Genomic DNA, 24786 nt, shown 5'->3' on the forward strand with positions numbered 1-24786 from the left:
TATATGGCAGGCGGAGGGGAGGGACCTGAGACTCAGTCAGGCTGCGACTGGTCCCTGGCTTCTCTTGGCTGATACTTAGCCCCGCCTCCTCCTGGCTGCAACTAATCCCCGCCTCCTCCTGGCTGCCACTAATCCCCGCCTCCTCCTGACTGCCACATTCCACAACCTCTTCCTGGCTGAGGTCTTCCTGTGTATGAAAAAGGGACATATTTTTAGTATTTTTTCTATCAATCACACACAATTTTCACCTCCTGACTGTTGCAAATTGAATGTTAACAAATATAACAGACTATCCTTCTGAGCCCAGCATTTTTCATTTGTTTCCCAATTTTAGGTGCCCACTACTGTCTATTGATATGTAAAACACTTTTTTTTATCAGCAATTAGCGATCAATAATAACATCTAGTAAACATCATTTATTTATTGCCCAGAAATCTGTAGAAGAATGCTATACCTGACTCCAGCTGGGCTCCTCAACTTCTTCCTGGCTGGAAGGCCCAGGTTGGACATCGGAAGCCTCAGCTGGGATGGAAGGAAGAGTGGAAGGAAGAGTAGAGAGGGATTCTCTGACTTCAGTGTGGTCTGACAGAAATCGCAGTCTCTTGTAGTACCAGAGCCTGGGGACATAAATGTCATCTGCTGCAGCTCCTGATCTCTGGGAATCTGTGACCTTCTTGCGCTCCCTAAGATATGTGCTCCTCAGGCCACCAATTTTAGCTTTTAAATAGGAGATGGTTGCTGTGGGGACCACCGGCTTCACCAACTCCAGCAGTTTCTCCAGCGCTGCCTGCCTCTTCTGTTTGTGATTATAGTGGGGGTATCTCACTTGCCACAGACAGGGCAGCTCCCTGTACTTGTCTATGAACAGGGGCAGGAAATTGTGGTCGTTGAACCCATCCATTTTCTCTGCAAGACACAACACAAGACAAACCCTAATGTCAGGCCAAACTCCCCTAATCTTGTTACAATATAGGCTTCCATTTCGAAGCAGTATAGGCGCAAGTTTAGATCTTACCTTCGTTATCACGATCGGCGTCTCCGATGCTCCTTCCTCCGCTCACAGATCGTACGTAATACGCACGTGTGTTACTCTTTATACACACTGCGCATGCGTATAACTCCACCCGCCCCTGACGTTCTTTCTAGTCTATTCCCCGCCCCTTTTCGTTTGGCACAGTGGGGGAAGAGCACATGGCGGTTAGACAACAGGTGCGTGCTAATTGTAGCAACGAGGCGGAGGAGGAGGAGGAAAGGCCGGAGCCTGAAACGTCCCGATCCAGAAGGAGATTTAAGGACTCAAATATGTCCTTTGGGGAGATGTTGGAAATGGTGGACATCCTGAAGAAGGCCGACTATGATGGAAAGTATGGGCCTTACCCCAACCCCAATGTCCGAAAGGCCAAGATCATGGCGAAAGTGGTCAGGAGTCTGCACCGGAATTTCAGGGTACGACGATCGAAAGATCAGCTCAGGAAGCGGTGGTCGGACCTGAAATTACGAGAACATGAGCAGTACCGAGTGCTGCAAAAAAGTAAGTAGTTGTGCTGTGTTCCTATTTATTTTGTGTTTATTACGTTCGTGCTGCTCCATGTGCTTTTAGGAACTGTTGTACAGTTTAAAATGGCAACTTTCATGTTCATGGGCACATTATTCGTTCGGATCCAACATTTTTTGTTCCAACTATAAAATACCATTTAGCCCATATGCATTTGGCCACCATTTTGACGCCCTATACTTGTCTTCAAAGAATTGGGTTGTGTAGATGGCTTTGTTACTAAAATGAAATGCAAACTAGATTGTGTGTAAGGAGAGGACACTGAGCAGCTGTTTTCACATCTGGACACTGGAGCACTAGTGTGGGACACAAGAACACCATTTTTATTAGGGGGCCACACAGGTGCTCCAGTGTATACTATAGGGGGGGGTCTCCATCTGTGAAGCTTGTACCAAACAGGTAAAGTGTTGCATGTTGACAAAGGACACTAAAAATGCTACATCTTGGAACTTGGAACTGTTTTACATAGGGGAGAAAAGACTCGGAAGACAACCCTCATCCGAGGAGACCAGAGCCCACCCCCCTCTGGAAGAAGGGGAAATCCCCCCAACACAAGCTGAGCAGGAGGATGAAGACGTGGTGGAACTAGTCACCACAACAGGTGAGTGTCTGCAACCACAGGCTCAGATAAGAGATGGATGGCAGCATTTTTTTTAGACCTAATTTATTTTGGGGTTCCTCTCTTTTTAGGTGATCGTGATGTTGTGGATCCAGATCCTTTCACATCCGAAAGTGCCCAGATCCTGATCGGAGAGATCATGGGGTGTAATTTACAATTGGAAATCATCAAGCAAAACATCAATGATGTTATTCCAAAAAATAAAAACATCATTGATGTTTTGGGGCGAGTTTAAAGCCCCTCCAAATCACTTTCTTCTTTTGTGTGCTACAATGTGCTAAATGTTTTTGTGATTTTTCCCAAAGCCAAATTTGGAGGATGCACACAGTGTGTCAACATGTGCTATCTGCCATCACGGGAGATCAATGGACGCGTTTTGGGGGTGCAACCCCTTCCTCAATTATAAAGTAGCTGAGAGGAAGGGCTTGCTCCCCCAAAACACGTCCCTTGATCTCCCCTGATGGCAGGTCGCACATGTTGACATTGTGAAATTTGTGTGCATCTTCCAAATTTGGCTTTTCCAGGGGTGATTTCACCCCATCTGAACGCAATATCAAACACAGTTCCTAAATACTCTTGTCTGATATTGCCTTCAAGTTCTACCAAATGTGACGTTTGTAAGTTCAAGATTTGTGTCTTTTCTTGTTGGTTTTACACAGGCCTGTTTTCCATAAAATGGACATTTTGATTTTGGATAATGCCACCACAAAAATTGATATACAACAAACATGTTGGTTTGTTTGAAAAACATTTGGTAAATGCACATATGATTGTGCAGGTATTAAAAAGATTTTTAATCAAGAATGTGTGGATTATTGTCTCAACACTACAACACTTTTGGGGTGATGTAATTGTTGTTTTCTGAGAAAATGTGGGTTATTTCCTAAGGGCAAATCCTCTTGGCACTACAAGTGCAGTTTCAGTGCAGTTGCAAGTGCACTTGTAGTGAAATGTGTTTTTGCATTTTATTAAATAACAGCCAACAGTGCTTTGTATAATAAGGTTACACAATCACGCCATTTTCTGCACTCAACACATTTCTGTCAGGGTCAGCTAAAACAAACACAAGCAGTAAATGTCCACAAAGAATTTTTTTGTTTTTTTTATTATAAAAAGGCTTCACAGATTGTCTGGCATATTGATAGCCCCCCTACCCGGAAAGAACTCCAGGTAGCGTAACCGGACATCACAGGCACTCAGGGAGGGCAAGCCAGGACGGCCACTTTCAAGCGCCGTCAGTGTGGTTTGATGTAGGATTCCGGCCTCAGGCCCAACTGAGCCAGCATAGTTGGCCGAATGTTTCCTTAAAAAGTTATGGAGAACACAGCACGCAAGTATAATATGGTTCAGTTTATACTCCGCCATATGGATGGGTGTCATAAATAGGCGGAACCGGCTGGCCAGGATTCCAAATGTGTTCTCCACCACTCTTCGGCTCTGGCCAGCTGGTAATTAAAAACCCTCTGTTCCGGGGTGAGGGTCCTCATTGGGAATGGCCGCATCAGGTGGTCCCCCAGCGCAAATGCTTCATCAGCAACGAACACAAATGGGAGTCCTTCAACATTGTCCTCTGGAGCTGGCAAGTCCAAGCTGCCATTCTGGAGACGCCTGTAGAACTCCGTCTGGGCGATGACTCCACCATCGGACATCCGGCCATTCTTCCCCACTACAAGAAGTCGTAATTAGCCGACACCACCGCCAACATCACTATACTATTGAACCCCTTGTAATTATAATAGTACGACCCCGAGTTGGGTGGTGGGACGATGTGGACGTGTTTCCCATCAATTGCCCCTTCGCAGCTAGGAAAGTCCCACCGCTGGGCAAAGTGGGAGGCCACAGTCTGCCATTCCTGTGGCGTGGAAGGAAACTGTTGAGGAAAAAACAATAAACATTACTATTTTTACTCTGAAACATGGCAAGCAGATTAGACACAAACATGGGGCAACCTCCAGATAGAATTTATTAAGGGGAAATTAACAACGCCAAAGTATAAGGTACACCTATCATATTCCCCCTCCCCCCCATCTCATGGGCCATTTGTAACATTATAGGGGGGGTGTGGAAATCTTGGACAGGTAACCCTCTTCACTTCATTGAGAGATGAATGCCTAAATAATGGGTATTACTTGGAACAGACCCTCCTTAGTTACGCTATTGGCAGACCACTGGACAGGTAAGAAGTGTCATAATACAAAGATATAAATACACACTGTACACATTTGAGGACATTTGGACATTCTGCTATTACCTATTAAGATAATAATAGGATACAAAAACTTTAAACAGTACCATTGGAAAGTATACAGGCAGGCCCTTGCACTACATGCTTTGGGGAATTCATCCATAAATCTGACCAGTAAAGAGGTGGGTGTAGTGTGTATGGGTTTGGCAAAGTCAGCAGATAGATGATTGAGGATAGATAGAGAATTGGGATCAGCTGACTTAGCAGTTAGGGGAGGGAGGGTTACTAAAAATTATTTGGGGACACCACAAAAAAAAGCCTCTGGCACTCTGCCTGAATTTAAAGCTAAAATAACATTTCCAAACATTTTAGGGGGTGTTTGGGGTAAAGCACTACTATAGAGCTGATAAAATACATTGTTAAGTGACTACATGAGGTGAATATAGGGCAGGAGACACCATGCTGGGGAGGTTAGTGAAGGGCAAATATGTATGAAGGACCTAAAATAATAATTACATAAAAATCCAGCATGCATGAGGACAAAGGGGACATTCACAGCATATTACAATCATGGTAATTAGGGAATGAGGAAAGAAATACAATACATTATCAAACATTAAATACAATAAAATGTGATATAAAAGGATAAAAATCTTACGTTCATATACTCCTTCTGCAAGACCTGGATGATGGCAGAACAGGTCTCTGGGATAATGATCCCCAGAGCCTGGGGGGAGATGCCTGTCGAGAACTTCAAGTCCTGCAGACTTCTCCCTGTCGCCAAATACCGCAGGGTAGCGACCAACCTCTGCTCCGGAGTGATGGCTTGCCTCATGCAGGTATCCTGCCTGCTGATATAGGGGGTCAGCGAAGCCAACAAACGGTGAAACACGGGGTCCGTCATCCTGAGAAAGTTCCTGAAATCATCAGGATTATTCTCACGGATCTCACGGAGCAAAGGCATATGAGAGAACTGGTCACGCTGAAGCAACCAATTCTTGGTCCATGAACTCCTCCCCACCCTGTTCATGGACTGGACTTGTGTCAAGGTCAGGACCCCAACACCAAGCCCCCGCACAGCACGAACTCTACGAGGAGTACGCATACGAAACATGGCTAGAAAATGGTCAGCTGCTCAGAACGAAGTAACAGAACGCACTGAAGAACAGCAAGGCCTGTGAAGAGCGACCTGAAAAACAGTAACGAACGAACAAGAATACAATGACTACCTAAAGTCACACGGAACTTGCTGCACGCACTGAAGAGCAGATACAAACCCACAAGCACAAACTGAACGGCAGAAAACGATCTGAAAGCCACGAGTCTGAAAAAGCGTGAATCGTCTCTCACCAAACTTTTACTAACACGAGATTAGCAAAAGGAGCCCAAAGGGTGCCGCGCTTGGTTCTGAACCGGCCTTTTCTAGTCTCGTCGTACGTGGTGTACGTGACCGCGTGGTTGGCGATCGGAAATTCCGACAACTTTGTGCGACTGTGTGTAGACAAAACAAGTTTGAGCCAACATCCGTCGGAAAAAATCCTAGGATTTTGTTGTCGGAATGTCCGAACAAAGTCCGACCGTGTGTACGCCCTATAAGAATAAAGGAATGTCCACACATAAAATGCATTTTCTGCACTTTACTGTAACTTCACAAACATTTCCATGACATCTGAAATACTGACATTTGAGCAGGTTTTTTTCATTGCAGAATGCCATACGCAGGAATAGACATTCTGTAGTTGTCATTTTTGCTCAGAATGCAACATATCTTTTAAGCCACCACTGTAACTTGTGTGTTTTTCATTAGGAGGGACGTGCTGTGCCCGCGCACACTCCACCAGTCAATCGTACCTCTGTTACCTCCCAGTTATAATATGGGGGCATTGAGCACCAACCTTATGCGTGCTCTCACTTAACTCTTTCCTTTCCCGTACCTCGTGACCAGGCCATAGATCTCTGTAACTTGGGATCGGATCCAATTGCCACTGGATACCAACTGCTAGAGAGGGAGCCAGAATATCGACCCCCTCGCTACCAGAGGACCTGTCACCTTACCAAGTACCACGCTTTAGACATGTGCACACTGAAATATTTTGTTTCGGAATTTCGTTTTCGTCCGAAAAATAAATTTATTTAGTTACTCCCGAAATTCGTTTTTATCAATTTCGTTTTTCGTTAAAAATTGCATTCGTCCGAAAATCCAAATGAATTAAGGTCAAATCTGTCATTGAAGGCTTATGGTGTCTGTCGAATGTTCAGAGAAGATTCGATGGAGCAGCTAAACTGTACGACGCCGTATAGTTTACCTGCTCCATCGAATCTTCTTAGAACTTTCAACAGACACCATAAGCCAAAGTACGTGTGTACTTAGTTCTAGCTATTTTACTGCTCCTCCTCTTTGGTTACAATCAGCCAATAATATTCATCATCATCATTATTTTTATTTTACTTCTATGTCGTACATTTTCTCCCCTACGTCGAATCTTTTTTCCCCTACGTCGAATCTTTTCTCTCTATGTCGAATCTTTTCTCTCCATGTCGAATCTTTTCTCTCTATGTCGAATAATCTTGGACTAATAGAGTTAAGGTTAGGCACATTCGACCACAGGTTTGATGGACACAGATTGTTATTGTCAGCATCATGTCGAATCTCCTATCTATATTGAACTGTTGTAGCAACGAAAACGAAAATAAAGCATTTGTTTATGTCGGATCTTTCGTTTTTCGGACTCTGCACTTTCATTATCGTTTGTTAAAACGATAACGAAAATACCTGAAATTCGGATGAAAATGCATTCGGACGAAAACGAATGCACATGTCTACCACGCTTAACGACTGGTTGCTTGTAGCTTGTTCCTGTAGCTATAACCATATGGTTACCCATAGTAAATACACTCCTCTTCTTCTCTTTCCGAGTTAACGATTTTGTAACTGTGTTACTTCATACCCCATAGTGCTTTAGAGACCCAGATTCTTTGGAATATGACAGAAACAACATGCATCCCTTTGAATAACTTCAGACCAGGCTCATAAAGGTAAATATAACTTTACTGAACAAGTGCGGCATAACAGTTCAATGTCCTGTCCCTACTCCTAACTGAGATAACGTGGTGGCCCAGGAATACCTCCGTGAGGTGAGAATCAATTATGGCATTGTCCATGACTTGGATGTCCTCCACAAATTCTGGTTCTCCAATAGCACCAATGACTGCACTCACAGATGATGCTGCAAATCCTGGACCCCCCGAAACCCGCCTTTTTGGACCTCAGCCATCCCCCTTTTTATAGCATAGGTGGGCTGGTTAGGAACAAAATCCCGGAAACTGAGCTTACAATAGGCCATTTCACCTGGCCTGGCCAACCGCTAAATCACTAGAACCACATATTTCAACCTGCCTACACCTTTGTATACTACGTCCACAACATTTAGGTTCCATCACCAAGTAGGATCAAGGTGCTCTCATTAGTATACCAGTCTCTTCCCAAAGTCCCTTCAACAGCTCTGCCCAGCCAGGCATGCTCCCAGACAGCACACTCATTCCCACACTTCACCATTACTCACATCAGCCTGGCTTTAAAAGCTTGCTTTTTTTTCAAAATGTTGGCTCTTTTTTTGTTTATAGTGCAAAAAATAACAACCGCAGAGGTGATCAAATACCACCAAAAGAAAGCTCTATTTGAGGGAAAAAAAGGACATCAATTTTGTTAGGGTACAACTTTGCATGACCGCGCAATCGTCAAGTCAAGCGGAGCAGTGCTGTATCGCAAAAAAGGGCTTGGTCAGGAAGGGGGTAAATCCTTCCGGGGCTGAAGTCGTTAAGATCTCATGCACACTGGGTATTTAGCACCTGTGCATGAGATCCTGGCATTTTCATTCGGATGGATAGCAGAGATGCACCGGGCAGCCCGGTGTGAAACTCCACGAGATGCTGAATGCTGCTGTAAGGTGCACCTAGTGTTACTAACATGTGAATCAATGAATGAATGACTTGTATAGCGCTGCAAATGCAAACTGAATCGCCTCAAGGCGCTTGGTCCATCCTGTGGGTCCAGCTTGTTAGAAGAGGTAGGTCTTGAGTGTCTTCATGAAGGCTTGATTGTTTTCTTCCATACGGATGTTGGTTGCTAGAGTGTTCCATAGCCATGGTCCTTGGACTGGGAATCTTCGTTCTCTCTTTGATTTGTAGCGGGATTTGGGAACGTGGAGGAGGTTTTGATAGGTTGATTGAAGACTGCGATTAGGTATGTAGCGTTTTATTTTCTCGCATAGGTATTGAGGCGCGTTTCCATGTAGGCATTTGTGGGGGAGGCAGAGGGTCTTGAATATGATCCGATCCTTTATGGTTAGCCAATGTAGGCTCCTCAGGGATGGGGAAATGGATTCCCAGGGTTTTTTTTCTGTTATCAGTCTTGCTGCGGTGTTTTGGATGAGTTGTAGGTGTGCAATCTGGTATTTAGGTAGTCCGGTGTAGAGGGAGTTTGCGTAGTCGAGTCGGGAGTTAATGATAGTTCCAACTACTGCCGCTTTGTCCTCTTTTGGAATGAAGGGGATAAGTCTGCGTAGCAGGCGAAGAAGATGGTGAGATCTGCTGACTACTGATCCAATTTGTGCATCCATTGACATTTCTGAGTCAAAAATGACTCTAAGACTTTTGACTTTGGTGCTTGAGGCGATGGTCTTTCCAAAGACGGTGGGCGGTGTCCAAGGGTTCTTGTTTTTTGTATTTTGGTTTGCGTGTAGTAGAAGAAGCTCTGTTTTGGATCCGTTGAGTTTGAGGTAGCTAGTGGTCATCATCAACATGTAGTGCTACTACCGTAGGAGAGGCTGGAATATTGTCCAGGTCTTCCCCAAAAGTTTTGCCCTGCAGCCAGGCACATAGGCTCACTCACACATTTCTCCAATGACCAGTCTAGTGGAGTTGTTTTGTTTTTTGAGAACTTGGAAAGGGTTGAGGGAATTGAGTGGGATACTCCAAAACAAGAACTATATACAGCTTGAGTACTGGTTATTCTTTCTAGAAAAACTGTAATAAAGTCCATGCTTGCAACAAACAGTGGACTTCATCTTTGAGGTGGTAGTAGTTAACTGCAAACTCCCTTCTTAGAGCCACAAGTGCAGAGTCCTTTTTACAGAGGATTAGATGGACTAAGCTCTTCAGAACACCAGCCAGTGTCCCCATTAACAGACCCACAGCTGACTCTCAAAACTAGAGGGGCAGCAGCAGCCCAAAAGTCTCTAAAATCTCTCAAAACCGATTATACTCACATAAGACCCAAGGACAGCTAGTTGCCTCCATCCAACTTCTAAACCATGCCCATCTCCCGTGATACCAGACCAGATCTTTAGCAGACAGTCCCCCAGTCAGCTCTCTCCAGAGTCCCAGCATCCAAGCCCTCATGTACCCTACCTGAGGCCTCACAGACAGCAGGCATGTGGCAGCATTGCCCTGCAGGGCAGCAAGCCCTACAGGCTGGACTGATCTTCTCCAGGAAAATACCCTGAGCTCAGTGTGCTCAAAAAATATATAAAGTTTCCCAGCATGCCATCAGGGTCCAGGTCCCTGGGATTGGCCAGGGCTGTATAAAATATTCATGCTTGCATTTCCAGAACTCCACACATATGATCCAGAAAGTTCTCACAGGTTTGCTGAACAGCCGAGTGAGTAAACAGACTGAGTAAACCCTGAGCAGACCTAACTAGTCAAATGCAGCTACACTGAATACAGTGAGCAATTAAATGTATCTAGCACAGCAATTGCGGCCACACTGACTACAGTGTGACAAACTAAATTCAAAAACACAGTGAGCCAACACTAAGCTATCTATCTTATTTCTTATTAATTTTAGGTAATTATATAGAGCCATCAATTTACACAGTGCTTCACATATATATATTGAACATTCACACACACACACACACACATATATATATATACATATATATATACTGTACTGAGGCCAATTTGGCAGGTTCCAATCAACCTATCAGCATGTATTTTGAGTGTGGGAAGAAAACCAGAGTACCTGGAGGAAACTCATGCAGGCATAGGGAGAACTTGCAAACTCCAGGCAGGTGGTGTCATGGTAGGGATTCAAACCAGTGATGGTAGTGCTGATAGACAGAAGGGCTAACCACTTAGCTGCTGTGCTACCTCTCTAATTCTAGCACCTATCTAGGAGGGTGCTACAAACATTTAGGCCAGTATGTATCCAGGATAAATGTCCAGAACACAGACTTCTTGTATTCCAGCATTTATCCTTGGGCACATACTGCCATAGATGTTAGTACAACTTAGTACACTGTCCAGCCTCATCCAGCCACAGCAGCTTTCAAACTCTCATAGAATTTAACAGACTGGCAACAGCAGACCTGGATGGTGCGCCTGTGACTTCAGCCCCTACCAAAATGATCATTGTGCATGAGACCTAAAGCATAGGGGGATGAGGGATAATACTCAGATGTGTTTATTTTTTGATATTGATTAACATTAATTGAAGCTGCTAAGCCATTTGAGGTCACAAGTGTTTCCTTTCATTGACTCTGGAGAGTCCACAGCAACAGACATCAACCAGCTCACATTGTTGAAGTGTAATGCACCCTCTTACAGAGCCATTTGGATATACTATATAAGTAGAATGAGCCATTTGTTCTCGTGTAGGCAGGTTAATCATTGGCATTAATCGCAGTTTTCCAGCATTCACACCTGGTCAGTTCCCAGTTGTGATGGTCTGGACTCTGCTCTGGACTTCATCTGGCAAGCATTACCAATTTGGTTGACTCAGAGTCTAGAAATTAATTATTACTACAGTGGGTTAATAATATCTAAAGTTTTGCAAGTTTAAATAACCAATGAATATTCTGTCACAGCATATTACCTTTCATTTGTAACTGGCTATCAGTTGAACCTTTTGATCTGTTTTCTATGTAATTTATAACGGGGGGGGGGACAAGGATAGCATTTAAACTTTCATCCATAGCAAATAATCAGAAATCTTTATTATTCTTTCCATAAATTGAAAGGGGAAATCTGTATGGTTGTTGTCAGCAACAGCTCCATTTTTGTTCTCGCCTCCCTCCATTTAATCCCTTTTCTCAGTATGTGCAATACACAGTTATGTCAAAAAATTTTAAGAGGCAATGCCAAATATTGTGTGACTGATCCGGATTTTTCAGCCAAGCTCTTGGAGATAGTGTAAGTTCTGAATACATTTTCTGGGGTGACCATCGTATGATCACCCTAGGCGCTGGGAATCAAGCCAGATATCAAAAGCCATCTGTGTCCCATACACACCCAGATTATTGTCAATATAAGTTTAAAACAATCAAATATGGCTGATTAGTGCACCATATAAGAAGGTTTACTTTTTCTTTTTGTCTTTTTCTCTTTTGAACCAGTGAAAGAGAAAGAGACGTATAATCACATAGCAATTATTGATCTCTATAATCTGTCTGTACAGCCAGCTACATTAGAGAGATGGATGTCTGAGCCAGGCCAGGAGAGAGTAGATCATGTTTTTTTCTGACTCATCTCCACTCATCTGTTTTGTTAAAGTGCCTATACACATGAAGGGCAAATGAAATAATGTGATCTGGGAGATTATCCTTCTCTTATTTTTGTTAGAACTGGAAGAGAGGAAATGCAGACAAAAGCATACCAGAATCTACAAATCTTTAGAAATGTGCATCCAATATAAACACGCAGTTTACAGTTTAATGTATAGAACATATCAGGATATCAGTGGCAAGGTTTTGCACATACTGATTAATAACATAATGGGTAAGTGGCTCAATAACCAAGTGAAGAGTGTGAAAACAAAATGTCAAACATGGACAGATATGTCAACCATTGGTGTTCAAAAAGGCCCTGGAAGTATCTTCCATGCACTCAATGCATGCAAATTGTAGTCTCCTGTGTTCTCCATAATTTACTACTCTTAAAGTAGATGTAAACTTTAACTGGATTACAATTAGTTTGCTAAAGCACAGTGATTTACTAAATTTGATAGTGCAAAATCTGGTGCAGCTGTGCATAGAAGCCAATCAGCCTCCAGGATTTTTTCCCAAAGCTTAATTGAACAAGCTGAAGTTAGAAGCTGATTGGCTACTATGGACAGCTGCGCGATATTTTGCATGCTCCAATTTTAGTAAATAAATCCCAGTATGTTCTAAATTATTCCATGTCAGTGCTGCTGATCTCTTGAGAGTCTTTCAGCCATTTCTAATCTAAATGCACTTGTTTGAGCTTCACACCATTGCACTGGACCAGATTCCAAAATTTTGCAGCAGAGGTCCATGTCCAAGCACAGTGTGAGTACAGCTGATTGTAGTTTCCAGGGCCACATGTAGGGTTGCCACCTTTTCTGGCAAAAAAAAAAAAAAACAGCCTTATGGTCTTTTTCCTTCTAATAACATTTTATAGCAAGGCTGGTAAAATACTGGCCAGGTGGCAACCCTAAGCACATGTGACAGAATGACAAAGTAAGGACACGATTTTGAGGGAGCTCCATAGCAAGGGCTTTCATGGAAGGAGCAACAGGTATTACTCAAAACTGCAAATTAAAAAAAAAACAAGAAAACTATTTTTGAAATATGAATACATTAACACTTATATAATAGTTTAGTGATTGGCATTAGATCCACTTTTATTTCTCTATCATTGCCATTTTATACTGCCTATGCTTTGCTTGGTTATCTTGCCATGTATGCTAAATTGTAATGTTAGGGAATGGAAACAAAATTTGAAAAAAAAAAGTATCAGTATTAGAAAATCCAAAGTGAGAACTGATTGATTCCCAGATATATTAGGCATAACTGATTAGGCCAGCTAAAGAATTGTAGGCAATTCACTTCAAAGATCAATCATTCAACAATATCTGCAAAAGAAAAAAATAAATAAATGCGTGTGCCTTCAAGAATGGAACATGAAAAAGAGTCACTTTCTTCTTTTTGTAAGCAGCAGTGAGAAGTATTTATAGTGTATTGCTGAAAGAAGCTCTGTCTTTAGCAAAAAAGTTATGCTGGAAGAAATGTTTTAGTTGTTCAATTTATTTTACATCCCAGGTGCTGATGTTCGTCTCCTATCAAAAGCACCAGGTGAAGGCTTCACCTTAAAGGAGATAGAAAAGGTAAGTAGCCATGCAGTAATGCATGTAGAAATTTTCCTAACGTGAACTGAACTGAAAAAGGGGGGGGGGGTGGCCGACCACCACTTGCCATAATATGTAGGTATGCTGTACTTTCAAATTATGACACACTCACCTCTGGGATTATTCTCCTCCAGCAATGAATACGAAGTCCAAGCTCTCGCCTCAACTCTATCACTGTCACACTGTTACCCTCTTCTTCTCCCAGTTGGTGGGCACTGATGATGTGACTCCATGGGGCTGGAGTTATATTTTCTTGGCACCCAGTTACATTCTCTGTATTTTATGCTGCAGTCAATGAGCAGTTTTACCAAAATGCTCCACCTGCTTGCAATATTAGAGGTTTATTTCCACATATGTTTTATTATTTATGAATGCATAGCTAACCAAAAACCTTGTTTTACAATATTTGCTTGGAGCTCCACTTTAAAGTGAATCTTTCAATTCACACTACACTAAGAATGAAAATACGACCTGGTTCAGGACTCTCCTCAGGACCCACCCTCCATAGATTTGACAGGTAAACAACAAAATAACACTAAGGTCACCATTCTGCTCTCTCCTGCACTTAGGTAGCTCCCACTGTTTAACACTTATAACTGTGTAATATTATACAACCTGACTGGTTCCCACAAATGCCCCACTCTCCCAGTCTTAATGTTGCTGTATAGGGGGTTAATAGGAGACTAAGCAAAATGTTTTCCGGCACTTTTTAAGAAATAATAACTTGATTGTATTTGGCATAAGTTCAGTTTACACTTATCCAACTAAAACAAAAAGAAACAGTATTGGTTAGTATGGGTGACTACACTGCAAACTATCTGTGTTTTCTTTATTACATTAATAAATAATTCAATATAAAGTTGTTGGATTATTTTTGAATGGCTGTTTTTAATTAATATTTTCATACAGATGTCAATTGACTTTTTTTTTTTTTTTTGCATCTAGGGTCTAGCAGAGCATAAGCCATCTCTCCTCTTTATAACTCATGGAGAATCATCTAGTGGAGTTGTTCAGCCTTTAGATGGATTAGGAGACCTTTGTCACCGGTATGTGCTTTTACATCCATAAAAGAAAGCATTTAATGCTGTATGAATAGCTATGCGGAAAAAAAACCCAACTTTTTTTGAGAAACCCACAAGAAATTACATATATCTAAAACTAGTACAGTGTCCTGCTGTAGGACTATTTGAGGGGACTAGGGTTGTAGGGAACTATCATTTTAAGACGTACTCTTCTTCCCACCCCTCTTATTGTTTCTGCTCACTTTCTTTCTTTTCCTTCCCCATAATCTCACATTCCTTGGGTACTCTATAGTATTGAATATATCTTAATCTCTTTACCAAGTCTGGCATATGCATCACAGGTGTCTCAAAACCAAATCATTAGCTCATATGAATCTCCTGGGGGAAAATATATGTTTTTGACCAGAAAACATCTCATGCTGTCTTTACATTAAAGTTATAGTCTCTAGCAAGACTATCAGCCCTTATTTACACGTGAGTTGAGATCTGTTGGTCAGTTTTTCAGAAGGATCCAGAATGAACCACAATGTATGTCTATGGATGGATCTAAACAGACATGTCTGCTTTCGTCCACTTACATCCAAGTCAGTTTATGTCTGTACACTGGCCATATACTACTTGAATTTTGGTCAATTCCTGCTTGCTTGTCTGAAATTTGAGCAGTGTATGGCTCTGCCACCAATTCTCTTTTGACAAAAGTCGATTATTCAATCATGCGGTTTAAATTTTGAATTGGAAAGAGAAATATGGGATGTTTTTTTTTTTTTTTTTTACAATTATACTTACCTAGGTGGATGCAGCATTGGTCCCCCGCCAGTTTTAACACTGAAAACCGAGCGATCAAACAGTGGCGATCGCTCGGTTCTCACAGCTCCGCGAGCAGAGAGTTGGTGACTGCTTCTGCTCTGCCCCCCCCTCGCTCACTGGAGCGCTGGGCTGTGGAAGGGCCAGGGGCGCCTGACTCAGTCTCTCAGCGGCTCGCTGAGGGGCTGAGCCGGGTGCCAGTCCAGGCATGTGGGCGGATCCGACTTCATTGTAGCGATCTTACCTGAGCCTGGATCAGCTCTGTGACATCAGCTGACAGCGGGCTTCAGCCTGCTGTCTGCTAAATACAGGTCACAGGAGTGCAGAACTAACTGCACTCCTGTGATCCATAGGAGAAGTACAACCAAACGAGCTTTGGCTGAACTTCTCCTTTAAATAGCACAGCATTATCATCAAAGATGGGACTACCTTGAGATGGAACAGTCTAAAACCAATGAACCTATAGCAGGACATACATGATTGATTTTTTTTTTCTTCGTTCAACCAGTGGGTTAAACTAAAAAAAAATTAGCCGATTCCCCAATCCACACATTCATCCACGCATGTGGATGGGGGAATCCTTCCTGCTGTGCTATTGTATTCTGCCGGTGGGGACAGGTTGGTTGTATGCGATAGATTGACTTGTGTACAACCATCTAGCCCAAACATGGATTGACAGTCAGCCAGTCCCTACTGAACCGACCAAATTTCGATCCATGTATGGCTGGCTTAAAATGACCTGAGAATAAATACAAATGTTTGATTGTTTAGCAGGGTCTGACCTCTGACTGTTCTCTGGTCTCAGGTATAACTGTCTGCTCCTTGTGGACTCTGTGGCTTCTTTAGGAGGTGCCCCCATCTACATGGACAAACAGGGTAAGAAGCGTTCTCATATTATTTTCTTATCATGCAAGCTTTTTGTATGATCCTATTACTGATAAACACTGAGCAAACAGCTAAATAAACAGTTGAAATACATGTATGTGAACTGTTTTACTTGTCAAAGCATTTGTTTTTCTGTCTATCCAGTCCTGGGACTTATGCTGGGTACACACGGGTGAAAAACGGTCAGTTCAGCAGCAACTGGCCGATTTTCAGGCCCGTGTGTACAGCTCTTCGTCCAACAGAAGCCAGTCTCACGACGTGGTCACCTTCCTGCTCTCAGCCTGTAATTTAACAGAAAAAGACGTAGACTGATGATTTATCACTCTGCTCTTTCTCTCTCATTTGCTGCCCCACACTCCCCCAGTCCTCCAGAGTGGTATTGTTGGGGGTAACTAAATGTGATTTGTGCTTTGATTAGTGTCCATGTTACTGGATTTTCGTTTCATCTCAGGCAGATTTTGCATTCCCATACAAGTCTATGGGAAAGTGAAACCTACTTGAAGCAGGTCAAATGCAAGTCAGAAGGAGGCAGACCCTCATCTCCATGATTAAGCCCTGGGGTGAAACACGTTGGGGACGTGATCTGGATGAATCAAGCTAAGGTTGCTTTTACCTGCTAACCACTTGGGCCGGATGAGGTGTGCGTCGTCCGGCTATCTCTTCCTATTTCTGCAGCATGCCAGACCTGTCCTCAGCCTGCACCCTCCCAGTCAGCGGAATCCAACTCATCGGACCTTGATAGCCTGAGCGTGAACCCTTAAGCACTTATCATGGGTCTCAGAAGGAGGTTAATTGCAAATCAAATGCAGTTGTTGATGAATTGTGAATGATCTCTGAAGCATGTCAGACTGATGCCATTGACATAAGCCCATGGCTTGTCGACATAGTATTTTATACCTGCCTGGAATTTGACTTTAGTATTCAAAAGTTCTATTGTAGTGGAGTGCTATTTTATTCAGATGCAGAGGCAGAGATAACTGGGCAAGTGATCTACAGGCAGGTGAGTGACCCTCCATCTTCAGAACGGTGTATGGGCAGCCAGCCAGAGGTGAGATTCCTCTGTCCTCTGGACCAATAAGGCGTCCAGTACTCCTTCTTAGCAGTGGCGGCTGGTGCTCAAAATTTTTGGGGGGCGCAAACAAACTGAAAAATTCTGAAAAGAAAAACCCATCAATCGCAGCCTCACTGTGCCCATCAAATGCTACCACTGTGCCCATCAAATTGTGCCATTGTGCCCATCAAATTGTGCCACTGTGCCCAACGAATGCTGCCACTGTGCCCAACGAATGCTGCCACTGTGCCCATCGAATGCTGCCACTGTGCATCCAAATGCTCCCACTGTACCCATCAAATTATGCCACTGTGCCCATCAAATGCTGCCACTGTGCCCATCAAATGCTGCCACTGTGCCCATCAAATGCTACCACTGGGCCCATCGAATGCTGCCACTGGGCCCCCCCCCCCTCCGCTCGCCGTCTGCCTGGCACTTACCCCGTCTCGGTAGGGCAGTGCGTGATGGCAGTGGGCAGTGTCCTCCATATCCTCGATATCTTCTCCCGTCCTGTCCTATGATTGGACACCGATAGGCGTCCAATCACAGCGCCTGATGTTTCAGCCAATCAGGTGACGGGTAACAGACCCGAGCATCTGATTGGCGGAGAGGCGGTTCAGTGTTAGGAAAGCGAATATACATTTGCTTTTCTAACACAGCTGGGTGAACTGCGAGCGCCAAGTATGGCGCTCGCTGTTTACTTTTTTTGATGCCTATTAGAGCCTGGCGCCTGAATAGGGGGTGGCAGCGTCGGCCATGGATAGATTCATGCAATGCATGAATCGATCTATTGGTGATAGAGGGGGTGGCTGGAGAGAGGGGGCAGCACCCGTGTGCCCTCATGGACTCACCGCCACTGCTTCCTAGCCCATCAGGTTAGCATCCATTGTTAGGATTGTTCAAGACAGCAGTAGGAAGGATTTCACCAATTCCAGAGGTGCATTGCTGAGCCACAAAGACAGAGATCTCCTGACCTTTGGTGTAAGGCAAATCGGTGTGCCTAGGGACTAAACTTATTTGTCCCACGATGACAGAATGTTGAGTTTTAGAGGTCTGGAGTTGAACTGGGCAAATTCAACTGTCTCAAAGGAGGCTACCATTAAGCTATGAACCCTCATGCAGAATCACTGAGTCAGACTGTTCATGGACTGTAGGGTTCATATCTCTGAATAGAGAATCATAAGTTTCGCCTGGGGGTGTCATGTATCTGATAGAGGCCAATCTGATGAGTGTGCTCTCCCTTAAACCTGGTCCTGTTCTTTCCCCGAGATTGGTGACGGGGTATGACAAGACACGGAGTAGCACGGGCTTCTGAGTAAAGGCCTGGCCAGAAGAGCGTCTGGATCATGCAGTGAAGCTGGAGCCGCAGAGCAGGATTAGTGCTGGAGATCTGGATCATGCAGTGAGGCAGGAACTCATGCTGGATGATATCACAGGCACTTGCGAATACAGAAGACAGAACCATGGTCAGGAGAGCAGAAGCTGACAACAATTGGGTAGCAGATTCAGAAGACAAGAACATAAAAGGGAGCCAAACTGGGGTTAATATCACACAGGCAGGAAGCAGTGCGAAAATGATAAGCAATATGCAGAGTCAAGTAAAAATCCAGAGGTCAGGTAAAGGAGGGATCAAGATCAATCGAATTCAGGAGGCAAACCAGGTTGACTACAGAAGCAAGCAGGGTCTGGTTTTAGGTCGCAGGAGCTGATGACCACTCAGCAATGATTTTGAAACTTGTAGTGTTTTAAATAGGCCAAGGTCAATTTAAACATGCACGCCATGCTCACAAACATGCAAACATGCAGATGCGCACATGACCCTGACTTAGTGCACACATCTGTGGACAGTTCTGCGCGCATGCACGATTCTTTGGGCTTGGGTATGAACTTGATTTTCCTGACAGAGGGTAAAATATTCTGGTCTGAGCTGTGTCTAAGATAATAATAAGTAGAGAATCAAAGTGACGAGTTAATTCCAGTTCTGACTTTTGAAGGTTTAGGATTCAACAGAACTTTTTAAGGTTGGGACTGCTTGCAATATATTGTCAAGGTTTGATCTTATTGATCAATCAACAGAAGGTAATCCAGGTATCCAACAATGGGAATACCCTGAAAGCATATGAAGACTAGCAAGGGGGCTTGTACCTTGGTGAATACTTGGGGGACCAACCAAATAGAAGGACCACAAACCAATTGTTTTAAAATTGAGTTATTTAGTATCACCACTTGGGATGAGCGGAACACCCCCTGGTTCGGTTCGCACCAGAACTTGCAAACAGACAATGAATTTGTCTGAACATGCTCATTTTAAAGGCTTATATGCAAGTTATTGCCATAAAAAGTGTTTGGGGAGCCAGGTCCCGCCCCAGGGGACATGTATCAATGCAAAAAAAAGTTTTAAAACTGCCGTTTTTCAGGAGCAGTAATTTTAAGAATGCTTAAAGTGAAACAATAAAAATTAAATATTCCTTTAAATAATGTGCCTGGGGGGTCCCCTTAGTCTGCCTGTAAAGTAGCGCATTTTCCCCATGTTTAGAACAGTACCGCAGCAAAATGAAATTTCTAAAGGAAAAAATGTAATTTAAAATTGCTCACGGCTGTAATGTATTGCTAGATCCTGGCAATATACAGTACATAAAAAATCATTGAAAAAAACAGAGTGCGCCCCCCCAGTCCATACCAGGGCCTTCGAGTCTAGTATGGATATTAAGGGGAACTCCACGCCAATTTTTTTTTTCAAATGGTGTGGGGGTCCCCCCCCCAAAATCCATACCAGACCCAAAGGTCCTGATATGGACGGGGGAACCCATGCCATTTTTTTCTTAATTCTATCATAGGGTTCCCCTAAACCACTTCAATAGACTATACAGTGGAACCTCTGATTATGAGCATAATCCGTTCCAGGAGTATCAAAGCGAGTTTTCCCATTGAAGTCAATGGAAACTTGTTCCGCATTGACTTCAATGGGATGCAATACCGCATGCGGCCAGAGGCGGGGGCGGCAGAGAGCCTCGGAAACGGCCGAAAAGGCCCGAGTATACTTCGGCTGACCTCGGCAAACCTAAGAAAGACTCCATTCACGAGCCTTTCCGAGGTTTGCCGAGGTCAGCCGAACTGTCCTCGGGCCTTTCCATGCATTTCCGAACGCCGACAATCGGCGCTGTTTGGCTCCGGCGCCCCCCCACCTCAGTCCAAAAGCGGTACTGCACACCGCTTTTGGTCTGAATCCTGCTCGTTTTGCGAGGCAAACCGAGTTAGGATCTTTAGAAATACAGTGCTCGCTTTGCGAAATGCTCGTTAACCGCGTTATTCGCAAACCGAGGTTCCACTGTATTATGAATTGTACACTGCACTATATACCCTGCACTGTATTAGATATACTACACCAACTGCACTATATACTCTGAACTGCAGTATATATACTATACGGACTGCACTATATACTCTGCTGAAAAATTGGGCCTTAGGTGTTGGTGGTGGCAGAACACGGTAAACCCTTGGTTACTCTTGTTGGGCGCAGGAACGGTCCCTGCTGTTAAATATTATTTCAAAAATTGTAATTACATGCCTCTGTTAAACAGGGGCAGAAACATTGGGCCTTAGGTGCTGGTGGTGCCAGAACACGGTAACCCCTCACAGTTACTCTTGTTGGGCGCAGGAACAGTCCCTGCTGTTAAATATTATTTCAAAAATTATAATTACATGCTCCTGTTAAACAGGGGCAGAAACATTGGGCCTTGGGTGGTGGCGGTGCCCTAAACCAAAAATATTGTTGGAAGCTAGCATCATCATGATTGAGGAGGAATAAGATAGGCAGCATAGGCAGTCTTCAAGGGATCCCAGATCCATAGCAAATTCAGTCAGTTACGCCAGCATCAGGTGATTGATAGCTGCTGATCCAGGACTGATTCATTTTTATAAATGTGAGCCTATCAACAGGGTCTGTGGACAGGCACACTCTTTGATCCCTTAAAAACCCTCCAGCAGCACTGAATGTGTGTTCGGAAAGCATGCTGGATGCAGGACAGGCCAGTAGCTCAATTGCATATTGAGCAAGTTCTTGCTAGTGGTCCAACCTCAAAACCCAGTAACTCAGTGGATGCTCTGTTGGAAACGTCTCCAAGTCTGCTCTTGCCCCTAGATATTCCTGCACCATATAATGCAGATGCTGGCGATGGTTGCTTGAACCTATCAGACCTTGGTGCTGAGGACTGAAAAATTGTTTAAAAGGCATTTGGTCAGCCGGCCACCTTCTCCACCGCTCTTCTTCTGCCCGAACAAAGCCTCAGAAACACGTTGTCCAGCACCAAGAAGTTGTAACCTCCCAGGGTCTGGAAATGCGTTACACACACTTTTCTTCAAGGTCTCCTAAGGATGTTTTATCCTCTGCTGGAGTTGTGCCTCCTCCTCCTCACTTTCCTCTTCTCTTCTCTCCGTCACCCAAGTACGGTCAGTGACCTAATCATCCCCTCCCTCCTCATCACTGGAGCAAACTTGGCAGTATGCTGCAGCTTGGGGAACATGACTGCCACTTTCTTGTCCTTCTGTGGCACCCTCTCTCTCTAGGCTCACATTACTCTCTTCCTCAACCTGGGAACCAACATCGGAGTCTTGAAATTGCTGCACATCCTCCAGCAGCATGTAATCGACACTGTGGTCGAATAATTCTGGGGACTCCTCCGTGCATGATGGTGGGGCTACAGAAGGAGTAACTGTGGACAAGGAGCCGGTGAAATAGGCCGCTTTGGCAACTGTGTTGGAAGGCAAACTACTATGAGCCTGGGTGACAGAGGATGAGGAGGAGGAAGACGGCTTTGTTATCCACTCCACCAACTCTTCTGCATGTTGTGGCTCAATAACACGGCCAGCGACAGAACAAAAGGACAAGCGTGCGCCAAGGCCACCTGCAGAGGATGCACCATGTCCACGAACAGCACTGTTGACTGTAGACACAGAGGCTGCTTGCCCTCTTTTAATGGTCTGTGAGAATCCGCCTCTCCTTGGTGGGCTTCTGGACATGATGGGGATTTTGTTTCACAGCACACTACACTGTATTATATAATGTGTACACCGCCTGCACTGTATTAGAAACAGTACACTGGCTTCACTGTATTATATACTGTGTACACCGCCTGAAGTGAATTAGAAACTGTACACAACCAAATGCACTGTATATATAGGCTACACTGAATGCACAGTATATATATATATATATATATATATATATATATATATATACATATCAATCAAATACACTGCCTGCGCTGCCTGAATATAGAATAGCGTATACACTGAATATATAGTCTCCGCTAAATGCAGTGTGTGTGTATGTGTATGTATAATATATGTATATATACACATACATACATACACACACACACTAGACTGACTGTATGTATATCAAATACACTGCAACTAACTAACCTGCCTGCCTAATCTAGCTCAATCTATCCTTGTCCACAGTCACACACTATACATGGCCGCTAGTGTGGAGCGTGGACTCTGATTGTGGCGTAATGCAGCTTAGCCCGACAGGCGCACAACATGTCTAGCTAAGCTACATTATGCCACGATCGGAATACATAAAGCTTCGTGGAACCATAGCTAACGGTTCAGGATGGACTGTATTTATTCTTATTTAATGTTATTATTGATGTACAATTAGTAGTGTTTAATTTACTCTACAGTCATTAATCATTAACGTGATTTTAAGCAATTATTGTTTCTTTTTAATCATGTTTAAATAAAGATAATTAGTTCTATTGTGCCTATTGTGAAGTCCAATCTTCAATGTTTTGCAATAGTTCCACAAACCAATAGTGTTGGCTGCCCACAGCAGAGGTAGCATTGATGTGCTGGAAAAATGGGGACATCGCCAGATATCGCACAATTTACGTGATAATGAAGATCATTATTTTTATGTGAAATTTTATTAGTTCATTTTAAATACAGAGATAATAAAAAAATATTATTTTGCTTTTTATGTGTGATTTCTTGGTAGCACATTTATAATCCCAATTACTTACCTTTGTCTCCCCCACTTCTTTGGGTAGTCAAGGGTTTCTTCTAATGAATCTTCAGACAGGGTCACATCAGAGGCTGTGCCACTGCTCTGGACCCAGAAAGTGCTCTATGACTAACTAACACAGCACAGAGAGGTCTGGGAAGTGCCATAAGCAAAGCCCAGTGTTCAAGGGTCACATTCCAGGCAGGTCCTACAATCTTCGTTCCATCAGGGTCAGGTATGGCCTCCAAGGCTATGCCGAAGATTAGCAGATCTGGATAGCTGCATAAATAGCCCCAACAGCATGTAGGTGAATACAAGGATTCTTGTGGCTGGGATCACAGGAGTATGCGGCCCTTCAGCCTATACAAAGCAAAGAGAGTCTAAGAGGTGCTATTAATATTTGCGTGTATCTGCACTTGCCTGGCCTTGGATGCATCGGTTTGCATCCAGGATCAGACATCTGTCTCAAACCACAGGTAACCACTCAATGTGCAGAAAAATACATACAGCGATTGGCTCCTCAGTCTTTCATTGCTTTGTACAGGTTGTGGCATTCACCTGTGATCCCAGCCGCAAGAAACTCCTGATTCTTGCCACAAGAACCTGTATGTGCCCAATCACCCATGTGAAGCATGCCTAACAGAACTTAAAAGATCATATATTGTTCTATCCTTTTAAATCTTTTTTTAATGCAACAGTCATTACTTAGGTAACTGAGATCTGCAAGTAAAAATATATGATTCTACACATTCTTGCAACTGCTACTAGTCCATATCTGTCTTCTGCACCTACACCGCCATCTGCTGGCCAGCTTGTATACTAATTTAAGGATTTTCCAAAACAAGAATATAGGAAATTTGTAGAAGCATATTTTTTAAAACAAACAAATAAATGCTAAGTTGTAACATTTGAGGATCTTCAGCTTTTTCAAATTGTTTGTTAGATGAAAAGGGGTATGAAATAACATAAGAGATGTTGAGCTTTTATAGATTATTACATTTGAAGTTACATTTTATCATAGTAACAGCAACATAATGCTGTAATGTAAAGCATAACATTTGCCTCATTTCCACCGAGGGGATCGGTTTGGTTTGGTTCGGTACGGTACGCTATTTTGGGCGTTTCCATTATGAAAGCGGACCATACAACTGAACCGAACCGCTCCATTCAGGGTCCTGCTTCAGATGTGGGGCCATAGAAAATGGAACGGTTCGGTTAGGGCGGAGCTACAATACATTCCACTGATTGGTGGATGTGTGACGCCATGCTAGGCATTTTTTCTAAACCCACGTATGGCCCCTGTCGGTCCGACTTGCAGTGGAAACACTCGCCTGAACAGGCCGGACCATTCTAGGCCTTCCAAACCGATCCGACCCAAACCGATCCGCTCGGTGGAAACGAGGCATTTGGTAGTTTTGTACTATCGATTTAACAAAAACGAATTTGCGATTGGTGGGTGTAGGTTAATGTATTTGTATTGATTTTGGGCATTTCTTCAAATTTGTTAAA

The 24786-nt window shown here is 43.5% G+C and overlaps 1 protein-coding gene across 2 annotated transcripts in view; it reads left to right on the top strand.

Moving 5' to 3' along the window:
* The window catches only part of AGXT (alanine--glyoxylate aminotransferase), an 83052-nt gene that overhangs the window by 44395 nt on the left and 13871 nt on the right, over window positions 1-24786 (top strand). For both annotated transcript variants that reach the window (XM_073625733.1, XM_073625732.1), the window contains exons 3-5: window positions 13423-13487; window positions 14454-14554; window positions 16140-16210. In XM_073625733.1, the coding sequence (XP_073481834.1) occupies window positions 13423-13487; window positions 14454-14554; window positions 16140-16210 (237 nt within the window). The remainder of the gene's footprint in view (window positions 1-13422; window positions 13488-14453; window positions 14555-16139; window positions 16211-24786) is intronic.

The sequence above is a fragment of the Aquarana catesbeiana genome, linkage group LG04 (assembly GCF_042186555.1).
Source record: "Aquarana catesbeiana isolate 2022-GZ linkage group LG04, ASM4218655v1, whole genome shotgun sequence".
NCBI classification, from domain to species: Eukaryota; Metazoa; Chordata; class Amphibia; order Anura; family Ranidae; genus Aquarana; species Aquarana catesbeiana.